Below are 21,636 nucleotides of genomic sequence, written 5' to 3' on the forward strand. Positions count from 1 at the left end.
TGTGGAAGACAGATGAGAGCTGATGGGATGCTGTGAGCCAGGTGAGAGTGGGCGGGAATCTGTATGACAGGTGGGAGTGGGTGGGACTCTGTACGACAGGTGGGAGTGGGAGGGAATCTGTTCGACAGGTGGGAGTGGGCGGGACTCTGTACGACAGGTGGGAGTGGGAGGGAATCTGTTCGACAGGTGGGAGTGGGAGGGACTCTGTACGACAGGTGGGAGTGGGAGGGAATCTGTACGACAGGTGGGAGTGGGAGGGACTCTGTACGACAGGTGGGAGTGGGAGGGAATCTGTTCGACAGGTGAGAGTGGGCGGGACTCTGTTCGACAGGTGAGAGTGGGCGGGACTCTGTACGACAGGTGAGAGTGGGCGGGACTCTGTACGACAGGTGGGAGTGGGAGGGAATCTGTTCGACAGGTGGGAGTGGGCGGGACTCTGTACGACAGGTGGGAGTGGGAGGGAATCTGTTCGACAGGTGGGAGTGGGAGGGACTCTGTACGACAGGTGGGAGTGGGAGGGAATCTGTACGACAGGTGGGAGTGGGAGGGACTCTGTACGACAGGTGGGAGTGGGAGGGAATCTGTTCGACAGGTGAGAGTGGGCGGGACTCTGTTCGACAGGTGAGAGTGGGCGGGACTCTGTACGACAGGTGAGAGTGGGCGGGACTCTGTTAGATAGGTGAGAGTGGGCGGGACTCTGTTCGACAGGTGAGAGTGGGCGGGACTCTGTTCGACAGGTGAGAGTGGGCGGGACTCTGTTAGACAGGTGAGAGTGGGCGGGACTCTGTACGACAGGTGAGAGTGGGCGGGACTCTGTACGACAGGTGAGAGTGGGCGGGACTCTGTTCGACAGGTGAGAGTGGGCGGGACTCTGTACGACAGGTGAGAGTGGGCGGGACTCTGTACGACAGGTGAGAGTGGGCGGGACTCTGTACGACAGGTGAGAGGGGGCGGGACTCTGTACGACAGGTGGGAGTGGGCGGGACTCTGTACGACAGGTGGGAGTGGGTGGGAATCTGTACGACAGGTGAGAGTGGGCAGGACTCTGTATCAATGGTGACAATGGCTGCATCCGAAATCGCATACTTCCTTACTATATAGTAGACAAAAATCATGTGACAAAAGTATTATGTCCGAATTTACAGTACTCATAAGCGAGTTGGCATAAGTACCTGATGACCTTCATCCGGTGAGATTCTGAAATGTGGCATATGAATGTGGTACATTCAGATTACACTCATTCTACACACACTCATACTATATACAACAAACTATTGTAACAGGTAACAGTGGGCATGACTCTACAGGTGAGACTGGGCAGGACACTGTCTGAAAGGTGAGTGTGGGTGGGACAGGTGGGAGTGGGTTGGCTCTAAGACAGGTAAGACTGCAGGATGCTGTCTGAAATGTCAGTGTGGACAGGAGTCTGTACAACAGGTGGGAGTGGGAAGGACTCAACATAACGGGTGAGGCTGGGCAAGATGCTGTCTGACAGGTAAGACTGGACGGGTGCTGTCTATGACAGGTGAAACTGAGGTAAGAGTGGGCGGGACTATACGCAGGTGGGAGTGGGCGGGGCTTTCCTTGAAAGGTGAGAGTGGGTGGGACTCTGTATGACAGAGAGGACTTGGCGGAACTTCATGGGGGCTTTAAAACTGCAAGATGCAAAAACTGTTGCATAAATTAGCTAGCAAACTGGTTTAATCACTCTGACACTACTTTTAACTCATCTTAAAGGTTTTATCCACTCAGCAAAATAAATAGCTATAAATGATACTTTTTGTTCCATGCTTACCAAAAGTGATGTGTGTAACTGTCTTACTAATACTTCTTTGTGTGTGTGTGTGTTTGTGTATGTAAAGGTGAGAATCCATGGTCTCACTGGGAATATCCAGTTTGATCATTATGGACGCAGAGTCAACTACACCATGGACGTCTTTGAGCTAAAGAGTAACGGCCCCCGCAAGGTCAGACACACAACACACTTTCATGCATTTAGACACACACAAGCAACATTTATACAGATACACGCCGTAAATTCACCCAGAAGCCCACACACACACTGGATTGATTACCCTCTCGTCTATCATCTGCAGATCGGTTACTGGAACGACCTGGATAAATTGGTCTTGGTCCAGAATGAGCTATCGATGGGCAACGACTCCGCTATGGAGAACAGGACGGTTATCGTCACGACTATAATGGTAATGTACTCACAACCACCAACATCTGCAGTCTTACACACATAGCGCCATCTAGAGGGAGCAGGACATATTCCATCAGTTAGACATACTTGAATAAAACTTGCTTGCTGACTGTATTGGTGAGAGAAACAAGGAAAGAAAGCGAGCCAGTGAAAGAGAGAAAGAGAGAGAGCTGATGGTGCAATAGTTCAGTTATCATGTTAAACTCATCAGTTATGCCATAGATAAGGAAACAAGGGGGTTACACTGAAGATAGAAGTTTACAAATGAGTATTAGGTTGATGTTTTAATTTCCCTTAAAAATGCGCCACAGTAACCATAGATTCCAACAAATCAGCATAGTTATTAAGGAAACATCCCACTAGCTGACTAAAAACAGCTTGACTTTGGTCAGCGGTGTCATACCTACCGACTGTTTTTGCTGAAACGTCGAAAGTCTGTCACATTCAGCGATAAATAATGGATGAGATGACAGACTGAAGGACTGCTTGTGACATTTCCATCCTATTCTGTCACGGATTGCTGAAACACGAACAGGAGCACCATGCAAGCAATTATAACAGAATGAATGTATAGACGAATATTCAGATGCGCTATGTGATTTTGCATTCGATGTCAATTCTTAAGCCTGAGAACATTTACATTTACATTAATGCATTTGGTAGACGCTTTTAACCCAAAAGGAACTTGCATTGCATTCATGCATTCTCTGGCAATGGAGCCCATGACCTTGACTCTACTGTTTTAAGCTACAGGAATGCCATATCACGCACAGAAGAAGCTCACTGGTCACTGCCAAGACCATGAGAGCCTCCCACGTACAGGCTCAGATTATTTCAAACTAGCTAAAAGTTGCTTCAAAGTCAGGGGGAATTAACAAAAAAGTTGAGTCGCTACCTGACCTCTGATTCTCCAATAGAGAATCTTCTACAGTTTGAAGCTCAAAGCTAAAAATCGATTAGAAAGACACCAGTATTAAAGCCCTAAAAATTCAGAGCCTTTAAGCAATTGAAATTAGCAGTTCATATTTTAGAAAAGAGGCATCTGAACAAATCTTTTCAGTAGGATTGGATATTGTTTGAAATTTAGCAATTCTGATTCCACTTCTGCTTATCGATTTTTCGATTCAAATATGCAAAAAAAAAGAAAGAAGAAGTAGTCAAACATTTAGATACCAAACATATTTATTCTGGCTTTTTGTTCTATGAACACAAATCAGCAGGCTAAAGAACACTAACTAATAAACTAGACTAACTAATATTAATTTCAAACATTAATTAAGACAAGTAAACAGTCAGCAATACAATAAGAACAAATAAGCAAATTAACAATAGCACAAAAAAATACAACTGAACAAAGTTCAGAAATTGAAATCAAAAAGTAAAATTAAGTAAAATAACTGTTTTCTTTTAATAAATAAAATATAGATTAATGCTTATTAAAAAAGTTCAGTTATTCAGTCAAGACCAGTGAGTGATTTTCTGTTTCTTTTGTTCTTTGATTAACAGTAATGACACAGACGGCAGCAGGTTTATTAGGCTGCTGTCACTTTAAGAGCTGCACGGATCCAATATACTGTTACACGTGCGTTTTCTTTCTCAACTGTTTACGTTCACTTCAGACACAACTGACTGTGTTTACGAGGATATTTTGACATCGTTTTGTGTGCACTTCTCCATTCAAGCACAAGAAGAGTCAATTCAGTATTCATGTACTGAATTGAGTTTTCTTTCGTGTCTTCTTTGGCTTGAATGGTTTAAAACCACATTAAAATGCGCACAGACAGAAATCGATAAGTGGAATCGAAATTTTAATTTTATAACAAGTATCCAATTCCTGACCGCAAGTATCCAATTCCAGTTCCAATCGGTTTTTGATTCGCAACCCTACTTTTCAGTCACTGTTTTTAGTGAAAATCTGAACATTAGAATTAAAAGAAAATAGAACATATTAAGATAAGAAATTGCACACTTTTTCTTACTTCTTTTTTATGCTAAGCTTTAACTGTCAATCTTTTACGTCAATGTTTTTAGTTAAAAAAAAAAAAAATAGAATTAAAAGAAGGTAGAACATAAATACAAATATTAATAAACAGAGCAAATCCAATCCAAAAACAGTGTATGTCTTTTTTTAAACTTTATTTCCTCTTTTTTTAGTTAAGCTTTAATATTTTAATGTCATTATTGTTTTTTATGTCTATTTTTCTAAAAGTTTGTATATTCAGTATTCAGTATTGTATATTCTGAATTTTAAATGCTGTAAAATAATTTTGGTTGGTATTTTGGCGGACACTATGGTTACTGTGGTGAATTCTGTAAGGGTTTAAATAGGGAATAAGAGCGCTAGAAAATTATACCTTAGCAGGCTCCTCCTCTCTCTCTCTCTCTCTCTCTCTTTCTCCTTTTCTCTCTTTTCTTTTCTGCCGTGCGCTTTTTAAGGCGATGGAGAATTTTACCTCTGCAGGATCATCATCGTTTCCGTCACTGCTAAAGAATCCGCTGTTCAGACACTGAGCAGAGAGAAGAGGACGAGACAGCCGTGAGACATCAGAGATAGTGCATGATTCAGCTGTTTTCACACACTCCTTCAGCTGGGACTGCAGCGTTACACATTCACTAACATTCACCCCACGTACCCGAGGTGCAAGGCTAAGGGTGTAAAAAGCAGCTTTGTGGGTATTTCGTTTTGTCTTTTTGTGACTGCCTGCCCTTGCTTTATGAATTACACAGTTGACATTTAAATGCATCATGAAATCGAAACTGACCCAAGTTTCTTTCTTAACAAATGTCCCTGCTCTCATTGTGCATGATACTATATTCTATACTATAAAAACGTCTGTTTTTATAATCTTTAAATGTAATCATTTTCTCCACCTATTGCAACCACTTTCTTGCTAAAAAAGGTCATTGATACAAACCAATAATAGCAATTAGGGATGCACCGATATTAGCATTTTGTCTGAGACCGATAACCGATAATTCTTTATATTTGAAAGCCGATAACCGATATATTGGACTATAAATCAAAATGTAAATTGTTATATAATTTTAGAGAGCCTGATTACAAAAACAAAAGTCTCAGTTTAAGGAAATAATACATTATTTAATATTTATCGGCCGATTATTAAAAAATATATTTTGTATGAAATATCTGCCGATACCGATAGGATGGGCGATATATCATGCATCCCTAATAGCAATGATCCAATAAAATCCAGATGAATAAAAACAAGCCCTACCATTCATTATTTCCCAAAATGATATTCAGCTTTACTCAGAAATATTTAATATTACAGCACCAGGAACATTTTAAAAACTAAATGATTTTTATGAACTAAATGACTAAAACAAAAAAAAAAAATTTTTTTTCAAAATAAATACTGTCACAATTTAGTGCACGTTATTCTAAAGAAAAAACATTTCTAAATCTTTCATCAAAATTTAATAACTTGATTGACTTTTCTGCTGACATAACCATAGTCGCATGGGTGGAAAAAAAATTATATTAACCAATAATATCATAGCAAACGATTCAATCAAACCCTAAAACATAAAATATTATTATTCACTCTAAAATGATGGAGCATTGTGGCACTTTATGGATTTTATGTTGCCTTTAAATGTCCTGAGAAACATCATGTTTCATGGAGGTCTGGTTCCCTGAGGAGTGTTTTCCGTGTTTATGGAAACTCCAGGATGGAGACTCCTTTCTCTTCATCACACTGCTTATTTTAGTATCAATGATATTCTATTATAGTTCATGTTATAGTGTAATATTTTAATTCATTTATTTTCCGTTTTTATTCTAGTTCATTTTAATATTTTTGTTGTGTTTTTCAAAGAAGTTTTCTTTTTGTATATGCCTATATAGTGCTTATAATTGTTATTTTTATTTTATTTTTGGTTAAAGTAAAAGAAAATGAGAAATGATACCTATAGGCAACTAGCGTAATAAAATAAGTTTAAGTTTGATATATTTTATTTTACTTCTAAATTATTATTTTTTTTAATGGTTTTAGTTATAGTTAATGATAATAACCCTGGAGCAAACAGTCTCTTACCTGAAATTCACGTGGCAATGATATGATCCCCTAACAAAATTGCCCTGAAACTTTGAATTGCAAGCATGTTTGTATATTAATCAGGATCATACATCATTCAAAACTGAATTGACACTGAATTTTAGGCCGCATTTACACTGCAGATCTCGATGCCCAAGTGACTATATCCGATACACTTGGCGTAACCATAGACAGTATATAGCGTAACTAAAGGTAGATGTACTGACCCGGAAAAGCTTAAGCCGGAAAGGAAGTAAAAACAGTGCGATTTGCAAATGGACGAAGACGAAATGAAATTCAGCGGCATCTTTAAAGGTCAGAAAAGCATTGGGTTGAGGCTTCGTCCTCCACTGCGCCGCTGAAAAGAGTCATGTGATCGCGGTTGAGGTGATCTCCGATCTCTCCGCTGGCATGGCAGACACACATGCACGTATCTGATTCATTTCAGGTTTCCACATATGAATAAAACCTGAAAACGATCTGAGAATATCCGAATCCATGAGCTTTTTTCCCTGCTTACACGTTCGTGGGTCACATCCGATCCGTGCCACACGGGAGACAAAAACTGTATGGGATCACTCGAACCGTATAATGTAAATGTCGTAATGATCACTTTAATGCCTGAATCCTGTTGGATTCGGAGTTCCCTCCAAAACTTCTCAAGCACATTAGTTTAACGTTTGTGACACCTTATTGAATCTCATTGCCAAATACAGCCTTCGGGAAGCAGCGAGTGTACAGAGTCACAGTGACAGAATCACAAAATAGTTTTTTACGCCAAGTCACGGCTATTTTACAAAGAATATAAAGGCCTGATCTCTCTCTCTCTCTCTCTCTCTCTCTCTCTCTCTCTCTCTCTCTCTCTCTCTCTCTCTCTCTCTCTCTCTCTCTCTCTCTCTCTCTCCTGGTGTGGATGTCATCCTTGGTTACACATATAGTGGCTTAAGTGTGTGGGAGTCTGTGTGTGTGTGTGTGTGTGCATGCATGCCTATATGTGAGCGTGTGTGTGTGCATGCATGCATGTGAGTGTGTGTGTGTGTGTTTGTGAGAGAGAGTGCGTGTGTGTGTGTGTGTTTGTGAGAGAGAGTGCGTGTGTGTGTGTGTGTGTGTGTATGGATCATCAGACTTAATTGCAGAAAACTAAACAGCTGAGATAAAACGGCTTGATTTTTAAATAATGTTTAACAGATATTAAACTCTGCTGAAAATGTAAACATGGAATCAAAATTCACCTATTTACTGTAATATCCCTTCATCAAAATGTAAATCAAAACTTTTACAACCTCTGAAACAATGGTACTTTTCAGCTGATGTTATTTAGATTTATTGGTTAATATTAACCAATAGCCAAATAGCGAATTAATCAGTTTTATAGGCCAGGGTTTCGCAAACTGAGTTCATGAGTTGACGAAAAAATCAGTTCTGAACTAAAATGGTAGTTCAACTATAAAAAGGTGTTATAGTTTCAAAGTAATAGTTTACTTTCATATTTTTATCATTTGCAGTGCTGCACACTTGCCATCTATTCTTTCACTTGTACTATGTTTTTATATTTACTAGTAAATATATATTTAAGTATTTTTTTGTGTGTATATTTACTCTGAAAACTTTTCGTTCTGTAAATATACTTGTAGTTTATTGATCATATTGACTAATAAAAATATAAATAGGCACTTTTTTCTTGTATTTAAAAAAATATTTAAGTAATTTTCATTCAGTAAATATGATTTATTTGAGAAAAACGAGTTTACAATGAAACTAAAAATAATTACTTCCTAAATTTAATTGTAAAAATGTAAAATTAGAATATTTAAAAATAATAATAAACAAAAACAATAAAAAGACACCTAAAAAGATGAAATATTTTATTGGTCTACCTCATGTGACTGTACTGTAAGTGTGCGCACGCATATTGTAATTAGCGTAATTACGAGGTTTCAGCCTGTAAAAAGCGCTCACGTCGTCGTAGTAGAGTTCGTAATTATGATTTATAAGCTTATACACTCAAAAAAATGAACTAGGAAGGTTGTGCACTTTACATAATATATTTATATTTAGTTTACTTATAATAATTGTGTTTGTTGACTTGAAATGTTTTTTTCTATTAAGGTCCACGTAATTATGTCTCAACTTAACAGTACAAAATCCTAACGTGTTGTCTAAACACAAACCATTTATGTTAAGTAAAAAATTCGCGACGCCAACTGCCATTTTGCCCTAACTTAATTTGATTGTGTTCAATCTGCTTAATATGTAAAATTTAAGGTTACTTAATCCGTTTGTGTTGGATTACATGAATGATTTGTGTTGCATTAACTGAAACTGGGCAGTGCTTGTTAGTTCCCAGCATGCTTTGCATATGGTTGAATTAAGAGAGAATAAATGTTAAAATTAAGTGTTATTTTATGTTGTTTTTTTGAGAAAATGAGAAAAGGGGAAGACTTGATAGTGTGTAATTGTGTGTAATGTTCAATTACATTGGAATTATTAGAACCATTTAAATTACAGTGGGTTACCATTGTGGAGACGTGTGGAGCATTTTGTTTGGCTGTGGACTGATTTGGTTACTTTTAACTGCTTTGGTTGAAGGAGCATGTAAATCTTAGCATTTAAGATGCTAATATGTGCTACTGCTAGCAAATAGCTAGCTGTAGTCTATCAATTTAATTCTGTGTCACTAAAATAAATGAAATATTAATGGATGATGAAAATAACAGTCACATAAGTTGGATGCAAATTAAGTAAATTAGTTGGTCCAAAACATTGCAAATTAGTTGGGCTGACAAATGTTGACATTAAATTAAGCTGTGTCCAACCATAGTAAATAAGTTGAATCAACCTTAATAAATTAAGTTGACCCAACGTAAGTACATTAAATTGGAATAACAGAATTGCATAATGCTGAAATAAAGCAAGTTAATCATGTGGAAATCATTTCCATGATTTTTTTATGTTCATTCAAAGAGTTATTTTTTTGAGTGTATAACCTACTTGTACTTGATAATGGTGCCGTAGACGTGTAGAAAGTCACGTTTTGTCATTTCAAAATTATGGTAATTACATGCACAATATTAGAATATGAACTTCAAATCTCATAGGGACTTATATATATATATGAAATATAAATGGTTATATACGTAAATATTTAAGGTCGAAGGGGCAATCTGTGTGTTATTAATGCAGACTTTCTAACATCTTGCCAATTTAATGCCGGTTAACCTTAATAAAAAAAAGGTTATGGCAATAACAGCAAATAATGATCAATTTGAAAAATGATAAATCACCATTGGGACACATGGAGATGAGCTTGACCTTCAGCCTCCACATTTCTCCTTTTTCTTAACAGTGTTCGCCACTGGCGTTTCAGATCTCCCACAATGCACTGCAAACTCACACCGAGCCAATCTGATATGAAACGCACACTTTACACAGCCACGTTAACTCTGAATAAATAAAACATTTTGTTCCTCATTAAACATATCCGTTGCGTTATATTAGCAGAATTGGTTGCGAATGGCATTTCAAACGAGGACTGTGTAATTACACAATGCGAGCACAAACAAACGAGGCGATTTTTACCACAAATAGACGCGTTAATTAATCCGATGAGAGTCCTCGAGTCGATCGAGCGTGAGTGTGACAGATGCAGAGAAGCATATCTCCATGCATAAGCAACACATCCAGATGTGTTTGTGATAGATATGCAGCGTGTGTGTGTGTGTGTGTGTATGGTTTGATGGGTGGGACGTGGGCTTCAGGCACACAGAGAGAGAGAGAGAGAGAGAGAGAGAGAGAGAGATTGCTGAGTAACTGATAGCTGTAATTAGTGTAACTCCAGGCCGAGGAGATGTGAGGCGTGTTTCTTCAATGTAACGTTCATTAACTCCACGCCTGCAGACAGGAACATATTTATCTACACTGAAGCCTGTGAGATCACGAGAATAAGCTGTTCCAGTCAAACACACACACACACACACATTCATTCTCTTTTCTCGCATTAATGTCCTTTTCACCTGGAAGAGAAGCGGACCATTTCGATCCATTCGCTTCAGACGTGGAGAGACTCTTTCAGTGGAATTATTCAGTCATAATTCAGTTCATTTCCCCGTTCAGAGTTCAACGACCCATTAGAGGAATATTCCACCTTAAAGGAATCGTTCACTCGCCGTCATGCCGTTCCAAACCGTGTGACTTTCTTCTGTGGAACACGAAATGTTTAGCAACTATATGCATAATACAAAAGTGGATATCATTTTTGGATATCTATATCTATGAACAGCATCGGTGACATCAATAACCACAGATAAACGCAATTAGCGCCAGTCTCATGTATAGTATAATGTGTTATCGTTGTAATTTGCAGTGCTTTCCACCTTTCTTCTATTCTTCCATCATATATTTATATATTGACTAGTAAATATGTAAAAAAAAAAAAAAAGACAAGTATATTTATTTTAAACTTTTTGTGCAGTAATAAATTATTTATATAATTATTGGTAAATATAAAAATAAATAATTTATTTAAAACTAAAAATCACAAGTATGTTTACTCCAAACACTTTTAGTTCAGTAAATACACTTGTATTTTATTTTTAAATAAATTATTCATTTATATATTTTCTAGTAAATATATACATTTATTTAAAAATAAATCACACGTATATTTACTCCAAATACACTTTTTGTTCAGTAAATATACTTTATTTTTTGTTTTAAATAAATTATTAATTTACTAGTAAATATTTACATTAATAATTCATTTAAAAATAAATTACAAGTATATTTAAACTTAAGACTTCTTGTTCAGTAAAAACATATTTATTTCTATATGTACTAGTATATATATATATATATATACACACACTAGTACATATAGAAATAAATATGTTATATATATATATATATATATATATATATAAAAAGAAATCACAGTATATTTACTCCAAACACAATTTTGTTCAGTATATAAGGTAAATATATAAATTAATAATTTGTTTAAAGTATACTAGTTCAAGTATACTCATTCGAAACACAATTATCGTCTATTTATACACAATAAGGGACAAAAAGAAATTATTTCCGACAGTACACCACACATGCGATCCATAAACTAAAAAAACTTGTCTTAAACTTACTTATTCTTAAAACATCATGTTTACATTCTGCTCTCATGTGCCTTCATATCCAGAGGAATGAGTTTCCATATCAAAGTGAAAGAAAATGTGGCAACTGAAAGAACATGTAAAACCATGTATAATCACTGTAAAATATTTGACTGTCAAATGAATGTACTTTGACATTTACAGTGTTGTTTGTGTGTCTAAACGGTGCTTTAATGTTTTGAATGATAGAGATGTTCTCTTTATTTTATTTTCAATAAGAACTTGTTTAATGTAATTTGCTCTAATTATATCATTTGATCATCATTGACCAGTTGATTATAGTGACTGCACTCTAATGGTTTTAATGAAATCAGTGTTTTGCATTATGTCCTCATAATTCTCACAGACATTTGTATAAATGTGTTGAAATCGTTCAAATAAATGTTTTGATTTCTAGTGGTAATCTTGTTGGTCATTCATGGCCCCTAATGAGTGTCCTACACAAGAGTACTAGTAAGTACACTGCATTTAGGGAACACTCATTCATGTATGTATAATGTATATCCCAACAAACTCATGTGATGTTTATGAGTGTGTATTAATGAAGTTACTAAATTGAATAATAAATGGATTTTTATTATATAACATTTTAGATAACCATCTATACTAGTAAAAAATCTAAAAACCAGAACACTGATGTGAAGAAACTAGAATGAAACAAAGACTTTTTAATCTCTCAAGAACCCTATAAAACCAAAAATGGTTCTCAATAAGAAGTTGGTGTTCCAAAGTTCCAATGTTCCAAAGAACCTTCATTTTTAAAAGTGTAATCAATAATACAGTTTAATTCTGAGGTCAGCTTGACCATCCCTACCCACCTCTCTCTGTGCGCGTGCGTGTGTGTGTGTGTGTGTGCCGTGTGTGTTTAGGAAGGACCGTACGTGATGTATAAGAAGAACTGGGAGATGTATGAAGGGAACGACCAGTTTGAAGGATACTGCGTGGATCTGGCGTCCGAGATCGCCAAGCACATTGGAATCAAGTACAAGATCTCCATTGTTCCGGATGGGAAGTACGGAGCCAGGGATCCAGAGACGAAGATCTGGAACGGCATGGTTGGGGAGCTGGTGTACGGGGTGAGAAGAGTGTGTGTGTGTGTGTGTGTGTGTTTAAGATACATGCATATTTAAACTAATGCTGAAAAGTCTTTGAAGTCTCTTCTGCTCACTAAGGCTGCATTTATTGGATTAAAAATACGGTAAAAAAGCAAATATTGTAAAAATATTATTGCAATTGAAAATAACTTGTTTTAGGTGAATATATTGTTAAACTGTAATTTATTCCTGCGATCAAAGCTGAATTTTCAGCATCATTACTCCAGTCTTCAGTGTCACATGATCTCTCTAATATATTTGCTGTTGTTATGGTTTACTAAAACAAAAACTATATACAGTTTCGTTTTGTGTAATTGAATTAAAGCTGGAATATAATTAAAAATAAATATTAGATGGAAAAACTCAAACTTAAATTTAAAGAAAATTGGCAACTAACTGAAATAAATACGTTTAATAAGTACTAAAATGAGTAAAACTGAGATAAAATAAAATAAAATACACAAGCACATAAAATTACTAAAATAAAAATAAAAATACAAAACATCAATAAATACTATAAATAATACCATAATAACACAGATGAGACCTTATTGTAAAGCATTACATGTTTACAAAAGCCGATTAGTTGGATTAGCGTATGTTTGCTCAAATTGTTTGCAGACAACTATTTAATTTAATTTAATTGTAAGTCAATTTGCATCTTTAATTTCCCACCAATAAGACAAAACACGGAACAAACAAGAAAATTAGGCAGAGAAAGAAATTGGTTTCCATGAACAAACAGCACATTCTCTAATTTCAGTGTGTAAATCCTCCGCCAGAATTGAAGGTGTCTAAGATTGTTGTCAGGGACTTTGGTTTATACTGTTTACACTGCGTTTGGTTTATACTGTTTACACTGCGTTTGGTTTATACTGTTTACACTGCGTTTGGTTTATACTCAAGGCGTTTTCTCTTTTAAACGCAGGCCAGAAGTATTAACACCATTATTCAGCGCGTAAGTACATAAAATCAGTCACCGGTGCGTCCCGTCTCTGACATCTCGCTGCGACTCCAACAGCGAAAGGCAAATGCTCCTGCCGTGGAGTGTTAATGAGCTCAGGGAGAGTACAGATGCACATCTTTCTGCCCCATTAAACACCCTCATCCCAACACACACTCTCATCCGCCGATACACTCTCTGAAGAGCTCCATAAGAGGGTCGCAAACGTCACAGTGGCATTCAAAATCTCCACAGGAAGATTTATAGATTTAACGACAACGGATAAACCTTTCACGAGAGAACAGAGTGTTAAACTAAATTATTAAGCGTTTGTGTGTGATGACCACTGAGCCACTGGTATATTTCACCATTGCTATTGACCACCAGTGCTGGTTTCATGTCTTTCCTTGTGTCCTTATTTTACACATATTCAAATAATTCCAGCTCATCGCCACTGTTTATTTATTTAGCAAGTAATGACAGGATAATGGACAGCCATGCTGTAAAAAAAAAGTTGTTTTTACAGAAAAATTGGCATCTGTGGTTGCTGGAATAATAAAATAAAATGAAAACAATTTGAAAGATCAAACAGTTGTAATTTACAAAACTATCAAAAAAAAAGTCCTTTAAATTTTAATCATTTTTTCACAGTGCAGACGATATGGCAAAACAAAACCCTTCAGGATTATCCTCATCACCTGTCTAGGTTTATTTTGCAACAATGACTGGTTAAATGTACATTATCTGTAACATTTGAAAGGGTCATGATGTAAGAAATCAAATTTGCCTTGATATATAAGAGGTCTTTGTACCATTAAAGGGTAACTCTCGCCAAAATGCGACCTAGGGTCTTTTTTGTGAATCTACCCGAGGCAAACTTTCGTTTAAAAGCATAATTAGGATGGAAACGGCACTTTTAAGTTTGACCGTATTTTCGTTTTCGGTCAGATTGCCTTGTGAATGGGAGTGAATGGGTGTCTCAGTGTGGGTGTCAATGGGTGTCTTTGCTCTCAGTATCACCAGAGGCTCTACACATGAACTCCAGCATTGACAACAGTGTTTGTGTTCACAGAGTTTACTAAAAAGAAAGATTTTGAACAACTCACTGTCTCTGTGTCCGCCGGCATTTTGTCAGTCAAAAATAGTCGATCTCCGAAAGCGACGTAACAGGGAGGAGAGTAAAGATGGAAAGCTCCATATAAATTCACGGATAATCTGTTGTTTTGTCGTTAGTGAAAATCAATATTGACCTTGTATTTGAAAAAGTATCCTCATATAAGAAGCAATACTAAAATTCAGAGTCAGTTCATTCGCATTCGGAGATCGACTATTTTTGACTGACAAAATGCCGGCGGACACATTTACAGTGAGTTGTTCAAAACCTTTCTCTTTAGTAAACTCTGTGAACACAAACACTGTTCTCAATGCTGGAGTTCATGTGTAGAGCCTCTGGTGACACAGAGCAAAGTTTCATGTTGTGTCGAGCCTTCTTAGTGTTTTAAAAATAGCGGTTTTGATGCTATCATAGTCGTGCCCCATTCACTCCCATTCACAAGACATTTTAACCTAAAACGAAAATACGGTCAAACTTAAAAGTGGCGTTTCCATCCTAATTATGCCTTTAAACGAAAGTTCGCCTCGGGTAGATTCACAAAAAGACCCTAGGTCGCATTTTGGCGAGAGTTACGCTTTAAAACATCCTGCGAGTTTCATAGCTTAAAGCATCCTCCTCTTTATAAACAAAGCATTTAGTTATGATTAGTTCACCCAAAAATGAAAATTGTGTCGTTAATTACTCACTCTCATGTCGCTCCAAACCTGTAAGTTATTCGTTCATCTTTAGAACACAAATTAAGATCTTTTTGATGAAATCTGAGAGCTTTCTGTCCCTCCATTGACAGTCTACGCAACTACCACTTTCAAGCCCCAGAAAGGTAAAAACTTTCTTGTGTTGTTTCATAAAATTGAGGTTAAACCACTGGAGTCACATGTATTACTTTAATGATGCCTTTACTAACTTTCTGGGGCTTGAAAGGGGTAGTTGCGTTGCTGTCAATGGAGGGACAGAAGGCTTGCAGATTTCATCCAAAAGATCTTCATTTGTGTTCTAAAGATGAACGAAAGTCTTACAGGTTTGGAACGACATGAGGGCGAGTAATTAACAACAGAATTTTCATTTTTGGGTGAACTAACCCCTTTAATCAAGTTCCAAAAACAGCTCGTCTTGATATTAAACTCCCCCTGTAGTCAATAATTTTATCCCTTAAAACTCATCTTTGATCACCAAAATGACATATTTAAAAGTTTTTTTCCTTAAAATATCTTGAATGTAACTCGACACCCTCATTTAGTATGTGCGGTTCTATGAATATGCAAATGAGCCCCGCCTCCACTCAGTCACTCAGCTCAGAGATCCACTGGTTGTCGATCACACGTTGATCTGATTGGTTACAAGGTAGTTTGTGACGTCAGAAACACCAGCGATTTCAAAGCGTGTTTTTGAGACTGTCTTTGGTTCACTGCAGTTTTAAGGAGGAAACACTCAGCAATGCTGTCGACTTATGAATTTACACATGGTTTGTCTTAAAGCATATTAAAAACACCACATAGACACATAAACAACATTAAAGCTGGATTTTCACCACAGGGGGACTTTAACGGCTGACATTTGTCTTCACTGGATGTGAGCGTCACGTCAAAAGCAAACAGAAGTCATTATAATGACTGACGCTGTCTACACTGATACAGTATTCAGATGCGTATACACACGCTTAACAACAGGACAAATAGAAGAGTGAAAGAGCGTTCACTTTGACACGTCCAGTTTAAACATATTTTTTTCGCATAAATATCATCTTCATATATACATAAAATCTTTTTTAACATAAGTGAACCTCAAGGAACATATAGAAAAATCCTTGTCATGATCACTTTAAATGCACAATTCCTGGAGAAGTCCTACAAAAACCATCATAATCTTCACTGATATCAGGGTATATGCATGCGCAGCAAACTCCACAGCCAGCCAGATTCATTACTATACACTACTCCTAACACTTACATAAGAAATGACCCACAAACCCAGACTGTTATGATTACATCATCATCAAATATTGAGAGGAATAGTTCATTAATTTCCTCATAAAAGACATTAAGTGAACTGCATAATCTACAGCGCCATAACAATAGAAATGATATTGTCCTTGCTGTCAGCAATGAATATGATCACACACAGAGTCTGGCACTGAGAAAGAATACATAATTGAAATAATTGTGTTTTCTTCTCCGGCTGCTCACAAAAACAAACTTACAGAGCGAACGGTGTAGAACGATTCACACACAAATTACTCTTATGAGCTGGTTCTCTCACTAGCTATGTTTCCATACAACTATTTTATGTGCATTTTGGGATATCGCATAAATAAAATGCTGGACGGACGGAGTTTTAAGATGCGCATAAACTCTAAACATTTGCATAAAAAACTTCTGAGCTCAACTGAGGCGGATACATGAAGACATGCGCATAAACTATGTTGGAAACCAAACCAAATAAGTAAATCGATGCACAACAACAACAAAACTCATGTGACTGTGCCTAAACAGAGGACATGATTGGATAACTGGACTAACCAGCGGACCAATCGCATCGCAGCATCTCAAACGTTGGTCATCTGAATGATTTATGATGGAAGAAAAAAGCAGCAACTTTCATTTTTATTACAGTAATTTTACGGAAATTTCCCAGGAAGTGACGATTTGTTCTCTTGAACACATGGGATAGAAACATTGCTTTATTCGTTATGTTATTATTTTATGTGATATTCCAATTTTGCGCACAAGTTGAACTGATTTTGCAGTTCTTTGAATGGAAACATAGCTAGTAAATCAGTCAGTACAGTTAATGAATTTACACTAATTTAACTAACTAATACATTGTTTAGTTTTTTTACTTTATTATTCTATTAACATATTTTATAATGTTATGTAATGTTAATGCAATATATTTAAATAGCGTCAATATAAAATATTTAAAAATATATATTTGTAAAATATTATTACTTTTTATATTCTATAAAAACTATTACTTTTTATTTTCTTTTTATATTAACATTATTTTATATTTTAATGTTAATATAAAAAATATAAAAGGAAATAAGATTTTTCACATTATATTATTTATTTATATTTTAATATACCATATTATTATATATAATAAACAAATATGTTTAAAAAAATTGTAATATTATTAGTAGTGTTATTAACATTAAAATGTTACACAAAACAGTTGTTTTGTTCAGTATATAATTATAACTGATTTTTGTTTTTTGCATAAAAAGAAAAAAAAGTACAATTGTTGTTTTTTCCTTGATATAATTTCATTACCATTCATTCAACGACATCTAAAAGTAATGTCAAAAGAGCTTTTTTTTTTAAAGCAAATCTGTAGTAAATATATTCAAGGAAAATCTGGTACACACAGACTTGCAATATTGACAATTTTTTAATCCTTTTGTTTATGTTTTTGCTTTGCACGACATGTTTTGATTAATCTAAACGCCGAGTTTGGTTCAAGGCTTAAAACTCCTCATTAAGGAATTTTTTGCAACGCAGCTGGAGAAAATAAATGGGAAATGCATTTTCAGAACCAAGGCCGCTGAAAAAGCATATACACACACACTTTCTCTCTCTCTACTCATTCAGTGGGAGTAAGGATGTCACACACACACACACACACACACACACAAACAATCGACTTATGCTTTACAGGACATGCGAATTCAGACATTACTCACATGAAATTACATGAGCCAAATCTGCTCCTCAGTTCCAGCTTGTGAAACTGCAGAAAATAAATGTTAATTATGAGCTTTGGGATCCTTAAGGGATTGTTTTTTGTTGGAATAAAACCCTGCTCAGCGTCAGACTCTCTATCCCGTGTCTCGAGGCGCCGACGCGCTTCACAGATTTCGGATCTGACCTCTCGTTCCCTCTATTGCTAGCGGCCTATAATTAAATCTCGCAGCGAAACCACTTCTTGTATTCCTACAGGACCAGGAGGGCCGAAACATTCCCTGCTTCCTCCGTGACCTTTCGCTGGTATTAAATATTACTGTTCGGATGCCCAAGAGCCTCCATTCATTGATAAAACCGTCTCCATTTACAACTGCTTGAATCCTGGCCTTTTAAACTTGCAGAATGCTTCACTGCAGTAAATGGGAAGAGCATCTTGACTTTTTAACATCGTGACCCGTTAGGAAAGGCAGGATGGTGGAAAACGCTGTGAAAAAGACTGTGTTTGGACACGCTGATGCCACGGTACCGCTACTGTTGAACGTGTTTTTTCGTGTGAAATTGGCTCACTTAAAGCACTTCACGTTTAACACCCCATCTCTCTCTCTCTGCCTTTATCTGATATAACCCGGTCTTCACGATTCCTGAGGTTCTGATGACCTTAAACGTTAACGGGTCAGACGAATATATGTTTTATTTTAGATCAGTTGGTGTCTCGGGTCAGTGGGAAAATTGCTGCCTTCATTTCTCTACGATATTAATGTCATATTCTACAGTTTTAAAGCATTTTGTCCCAGTTAAAAAGAGTCTCTCTCATCCTGCTTTTGCTATTATACATTTACATTTCTTTTGAACTTTCTATTCATCATAGAATCATGAAGAATTTATGATATTGAGCAGCAAAAACGGTCAACGTTGATCATTTTGATAACATTGATTTCTTAAGGAGTAAACAGGAGTATTTTTGATTAAATAAATACAACTCTAAGAAGGTAGTGTATATTAGTATGTATTATATATATACGTGTGTGTGTTTAAATGAATAGTTCATCCAAAAATGAATGTTGTCATTTACTCGCCTTGTAAACCTTTATGACTTTCTGGGGTTTTTTGTCCGTACCATTAAAGTCAATGGGGTCCAAAGTTGTATTCTTCAAAATATCTTCTGTTGGCCTTAGAATGACGGCAATTTTTGTTATAGTTCATTTTTGCCTGAACTATCCTTTTAAATACACAACAAACACTGAAAAATCTTCTAAATATATATTTAAAAAAAAAACAGCAATGCTAGAAAACCATGTTCACATGAGACTTTGAAATCGGTTTTTTTTTTTTCCTCCAGTAACGATAACAAAAAGTAGTCAGACATGACCTCACTGAATAAAGTCATTTTTCAATAAATGTGACCCTGGATCACAAAACCACGAGTCGCACGGGTATATCTGTGCCAACGATACATTGTATGGGTCAAAATTATCGATTTTTCTTTTATGCCAAAAATCATTAGGATATTAAGTAAAGATCATGTTCCATGAAGATATTTTGTACATTTCCTACCGTAAATATATAAAATTTATTTCTGTGAGTGGATGCAGCAACATTGAGGACTTCATTTGGACAACTTTAAAGGAGATTTTCTCAATATTTAGATTTTTTTGCACCCTCAGATTTCAGATTTGTATTAATTGCATCTCGGCCAAATATTGTCCTATCCTAACAAACCATATGGAAAGCTTATTTACTCAGCTTTCAGATGATATATAAATCTCAATTTTAAAAAAAATGTACCCTTATTACTTGGTTTTGTGGTCCAGGGTCACAAATAATCTGAATGGAAACATCAGAACGTTTTCCTTTCTCCCACAGAAAGCGGAAATCGCTGTGGCCCCTTTAACAATCACTCTGGTCCGGGAGGAGGTGATCGATTTCTCCAAGCCCTTCATGAGTCTGGGCATCTCCATCATGATCAAGAAGCCGCAGAAGTCCAAACCCGGCGTCTTCTCCTTCCTGGACCCGCTGGCCTACGAGATCTGGATGTGCATCGTGTTCGCCTACATCGGCGTGAGCGTGGTGCTCTTCCTGGTCAGCCGCTTCAGCCCGTACGAGTGGCACACCGAGGAGCCCGAGGACGGCTCCGACGGTCCGCCCAGCGACCAGCCCCCCAACGAGTTCGGCATCTTCAACAGTCTCTGGTTCTCTCTGGGCGCCTTCATGCAGCAGGGCTGCGACTTCACACCCCGGTAAAGCATCACTGCATCAGAATCGCGATGGATGGATGGATGGATGGATGGATGGATGGAGGGATGGATGGATGGAGGGATGGATGGATGGATGGATGGATGGATGGATGGAGGGATGGATGGATGGATGGATGGATGGATGGATGGAGGGATGGATGGATGGATGGATGGATGGATGGATGGAGGGATGGATGGAGGGATGGATGGATGGTTTTATTTAATGCCATGTCAGCATCTAAGGCTATTTTCATGGCAAAAAAATTCAATTACAAAAATACAAATATCATATACATACAATAAAACCAAGCAAACAAACACAAGTCATATTATATATATATATTTTTAAATTAACATATGATAAAAAAAAATCCAAAACCTTTTCAGGCATAGGGCTCTATCTTGCACCCATGCTATTTTAAGGGCGCATGCTTGGCCATAATGTAGCGTGTGCACAACGCACATACACTTTGCTTCTCTCATCTACACACAGACGCGGCAGTTCCCATTTTTGCAAACCATACATAATTACAAGGAAAAATATTCCACACGAGGGAAATCATTGTGTCCATGAAGATGTGAAAAATAGGCATAAATCTAGCTTACACATTTACCCAAATTATTATACGCCTGTTTAACCGAAGCTAATTTGGGTGTGTTTCTCCATCCCCAATGTCACTTCTCTGTGTTTTACGGCCCTGACGAGAACGTCGGTCTCCTCGGCTGTGAACCGCTCCTGGCGCGCGCCTGGCAAACCCGCTGTTATAATAGCAATCCGCCATGGAACAAGCGCGCCTGCTCTTAAAGGGAATGTGAGATGACGCTCTGATTGGTTTATTTCACGTTACGCCCAAACCACACCTATGAATAATGAAGCTACTTCAGACCAACACATTTTAGATTTGCGTCGGGGCGCAAGAGTCATTTATCCCGCCGGTATAATAGCAACAGCGCCCAAGACCCGCCCACAAAGTTACTTGCGTTTTGCGCTTGATACTTGTGTTTCAGATCGTTAAAATAGGGCCCATAATCTTACTAAATAAGTCCTTAAGTGAAATAACTTCATAAAAGAGCATTCTACTTCTAAACCCAGGACAGTCCAATAAAACACGTTTAACAGAGAGGGGAATCTTACTAAACATGCA

General features: G+C 36.9%; 1 protein-coding gene across 7 annotated transcripts in view; it reads left to right on the forward strand.

Annotated features, from left to right (window-relative positions):
• gria4a (glutamate receptor, ionotropic, AMPA 4a) overlaps positions 1 to 21,636 on the forward strand; it is a 118,389-nt gene that overhangs the window by 54,736 nt on the left and 42,017 nt on the right. For 5 of the 7 annotated variants that reach the window (XM_084127357.1, XM_084127356.1, XM_084127355.1 and 2 more), the window contains 4 exons: positions 1,863 to 1,967; positions 2,097 to 2,204; positions 12,296 to 12,502; positions 20,121 to 20,494. In XM_084127357.1, coding sequence (XP_083983483.1) covers positions 1,863 to 1,967; positions 2,097 to 2,204; positions 12,296 to 12,502; positions 20,121 to 20,494 — 794 coding nt within the window. Of the gene's footprint in view, positions 1 to 1,862; positions 1,968 to 2,096; positions 2,205 to 4,642; positions 4,825 to 12,295; positions 12,503 to 20,120; positions 20,495 to 21,636 lie in introns of those variants that run through there. The other 2 variants (XM_084127359.1, XM_084127360.1) reach the window with 2 other exon arrangements.

This window comes from Abramis brama, assembly GCF_963993115.1.
Source record: "Abramis brama genome assembly, chromosome: 10".
NCBI classification, from domain to species: Eukaryota; Metazoa; Chordata; class Actinopteri; order Cypriniformes; family Leuciscidae; genus Abramis; species Abramis brama.